Genomic DNA, 3,118 nt, shown 5'->3' with positions numbered 1-3,118 from the left:
CTTCAATTGCATTTGGTACCGCCGCGACAGGATCGGATGGGGTACACTGTCAGATGCACGCGTGCTTGCTTCGCTTTCACGTATGAAAATGTGCTTTCAATCACCGGAGTTCGCAAAGGTAAAAGGTTTCGAGTTGGCAGGTCCATGGCCTGTCATCTCATATGGTGCTATTGTGGCAGAGCACGTCACATGCGACGCCAAATAACAAGATGGCCGTCGCCATCCCATGATCACTGTAGCTTCCGGAATCATTAGTCCGTTTGGAAGGGCCTCCACAAGTTGCAGGCTCCGCTGTGAGCTGGTTTGAAATGGGGGAATGCGAAATTTACCGATTTCTGCAGGAATCATGCACTGTAAACATGGGTAAAAAACGGGCAAAATGTCCTCCCGGAAAAGGGTCTCGTGGGTGTGGCGTTTAACCGGTCCTGTCATAGTTTCTTTTTCTTTCTTTTTTGCACGGATGCATAGAGTGCTGGCAACTACTCTAGGCATAAAAGGATGAGTTCTCGCCATGTGTTCCAGTCATCCTCCAGCTGTTATCACCAGGGATTTCTCAACCGCAGACAGGGAGATTTCCCTTCCGACAAGCCCAACAAGAGGCCGTGGCAATGCCTTGCCCTGAGCAGCTGCACTGAAAGCCACTCGCCCCCTAAAGGCCGAAAGTCTTGGTCGACGACGGCGAGCACCAGATGCCTGTTATATTGTTGTCTCTGGTGAGCCGGGCCGCGATACCTGGCCGGACCGCCGGAGTAGTACGTATTCATGAGCTCCCTCAGGACCATGTCCCCTTCTCGGAGCCCACACGGAGTAAAGAAGAGAGAGCTGTGGCGCACGTACTGCTACTGCCACCGCTACTGCTGCACCAAACACATTATTACCCGGGTGCTTATGGAAAACAGCAGAGGAGACGACGACGGGTCAGATGTTAAATACTGTCCATGGAAGCAGATTAGGAGGACGACACGGTGTAGACGTGGATTGGATTTGGACCAGTGGTTGCAGGTCCATGCAAAGCACCTGCAGTTGGTTGACAGTTGCTCACTTTCATTTCATTTCAAGTTTTCAACCCCAGGCAGAGCGCGGATAGAAAAGTAGAAACTGCCCGCCAATGGACATGGACTCGTTTATCGTTCTCCTCTTCCTCTCTCTTGCGAGAGCGGAGGCGGCGAGCCTCGGCGTTGGTAGAGAAGGTAGGGCTGGGGGAGCGGTTCTTCTTCCGCTCAGGCTGCAGCAGGTGGCGGCCCCGCCGCGAGCGCCGGCGAACCGGCTGCGGTTCCGCCACAATGTGAGCCTGACGGTGTCGGTGGCTGTCGGCACGCCGCCGCAGAACGTCACGATGGTGCTCGACACGGGCAGCGAGCTCTCCTGGCTGCTCTGCAACGGGAGCTCCGTGTCGCCGCCTGCGCCGTTCAATTCGTCAGCTTCTTTGACGTACGGCGCGGTCGCCTGCTCGTCGCCGGCGTGCGTGTGGCGCGGACGTGACCTGCCCGTCCGCCCGTTCTGTGACGCGCCGCCGTCCACCGCCTGCCGCGTCTCCATCTCCTACGCAGACGCCTCCTCGGCCGACGGCCTCCTGGTTGCCGACACTTTCGTCCTCGGAGCCCAGGCCGTGCCCGTCCTGTTCGGCTGCATCACCTCCTATTCCTCCAGCACGGCCACCAACAACAATGCCACGGACCCGTCGGAGGCGGCGACCGGCCTCCTCGGCATGAACCGTGGCAGCCTGTCCTTCGTGACGCAGACGGCGACCCTCCGCTTCGCCTACTGTATCGCCCCCGGCGAAGAACCCGGCATCCTCCTCCTCGGCGGCGACGGCGGCTCGGCCCCGCCACTTAACTACACGCCGCTGATAGAGATCTCCCAGCCGCTGCCGTACTTCGACAGGGTGGCCTACTCCGTGCAGCTGGAGGGCATCCGCGTGGGGCGCGCCCTTCTCGCCATCCCCAAGTCCGTGCTCACGCCGGACCACACGGGCGCCGGGCAGACAATGGTGGACTCCGGCACGCAGTTCACCTTCCTCCTGGCCGACGCCTACGCGGCGCTCAAGGGCGAATTCCTGAACCAGACGCGGTCGCTGCTCGCCCCGCTCGGCGAGCCGGGCTTCGTGTTCCAGAGCGCGTTCGACGCGTGCTTCCGCGGGCCGGAGGAGCGAGTGTCGGCGGCAAGCCGGCTTCTCCCCGAGGTGGGCCTGGTACTCCGCGGCGCGGAGGTGGCCGTGGCCGGGGAGAAGCTCCTGTACAGTGTACCCGGCGAGCGGCGCGGGGAGGAGGGGGAGGAGGCTGTGTGGTGCCTGACGTTCGGGAACTCGGACATGGCGGGCATGTCGGCGTACGTGATCGGGCACCACCACCAGCAGGACGTGTGGGTGGAGTACGACCTTCAGAACGGCCGGGTCGGCTTCGCGCCGGCGCGCTGTGAGCTCGCCACCAAGCGCCTCGGCGCCCAAGTGTAGTTCTTGTCTAGTGGCATTGCGTCAGTCAATGTGTAGTCGTCGTGTAAAAGTACAGCGAAATACTAGCGGCAGCGGCAGTGGCAGGGCACGTATCGTTAGCAGAGGGCGAGTATTAGAGACGGTCACTCTCCGATCACCTGCTGCTGCCAGTGGTGAACTACTGGTTATTTACGAACTTCATTGTTGTATTGTTATGCGAATACATATACGAGCTGTTGAACATGCGTAGTAGGCCTGTCTCCCTATGTACGTGTATCTTAAAAGACAAGATACCAATTACATCCCTTGTACCTATATATATATATATATGTGCCTAGTGCATGATCAATGATATATCGATGCACCAAATCATTCTCTACATGCTACCTATCGCAAGTCGATCCTCTCCCGCTTCCGCCTAACCTAGCCGCCGCCGCCTCCGGCCGCCGTCGCCGCCATCTGCAGCCGCCGCCGCCGCTTCCTCTCGCGCCGCACTTCCCCTCCCCGCGCCGCGCCCCACCTCCCCTGCCGCGCCGCCTCCCCCTGCTGCGCCGATTCTCCCGCCGCGCCGCACCCTCCTGCCGCGCCACTCCCTCCCCAAACCATAGCCGCCGCCTCTTCCTCTCACCACCGCGCCGCCGCCATGTCATCCACCGCCTCCACCTACTCCAACCCCTTCGCCGGGCC

At 60.5% G+C, this 3,118-nt stretch overlaps 1 protein-coding gene across 1 annotated transcript; it reads left to right on the top strand.

Annotated features, from left to right (window-relative positions):
* The first annotated feature begins 428 nt into the window (after window positions 1–428).
* LOC109743770 (aspartic proteinase PCS1) lies at window positions 429–2,680 on the top strand. Its single transcript, XM_020302858.3, has one exon. It carries the CDS (start codon window positions 1,109–1,111, stop codon window positions 2,450–2,452), a length of 1,344 nt encoding a protein of 447 aa, XP_020158447.1. The 5' UTR covers window positions 429–1,108; the 3' UTR covers window positions 2,453–2,680.
* The last annotated feature ends 438 nt before the right edge of the window (window positions 2,681–3,118 follow it).

This window comes from Aegilops tauschii, chromosome 4 (assembly GCF_002575655.3).
Source record: "Aegilops tauschii subsp. strangulata cultivar AL8/78 chromosome 4, Aet v6.0, whole genome shotgun sequence".
Lineage (NCBI taxonomy): Eukaryota > Viridiplantae > Streptophyta > Magnoliopsida > Poales > Poaceae > Aegilops > Aegilops tauschii.
Note: the sequence above shows the minus strand (reverse complement) of the source record. Positions and strands in the feature narration are given on the sequence as shown.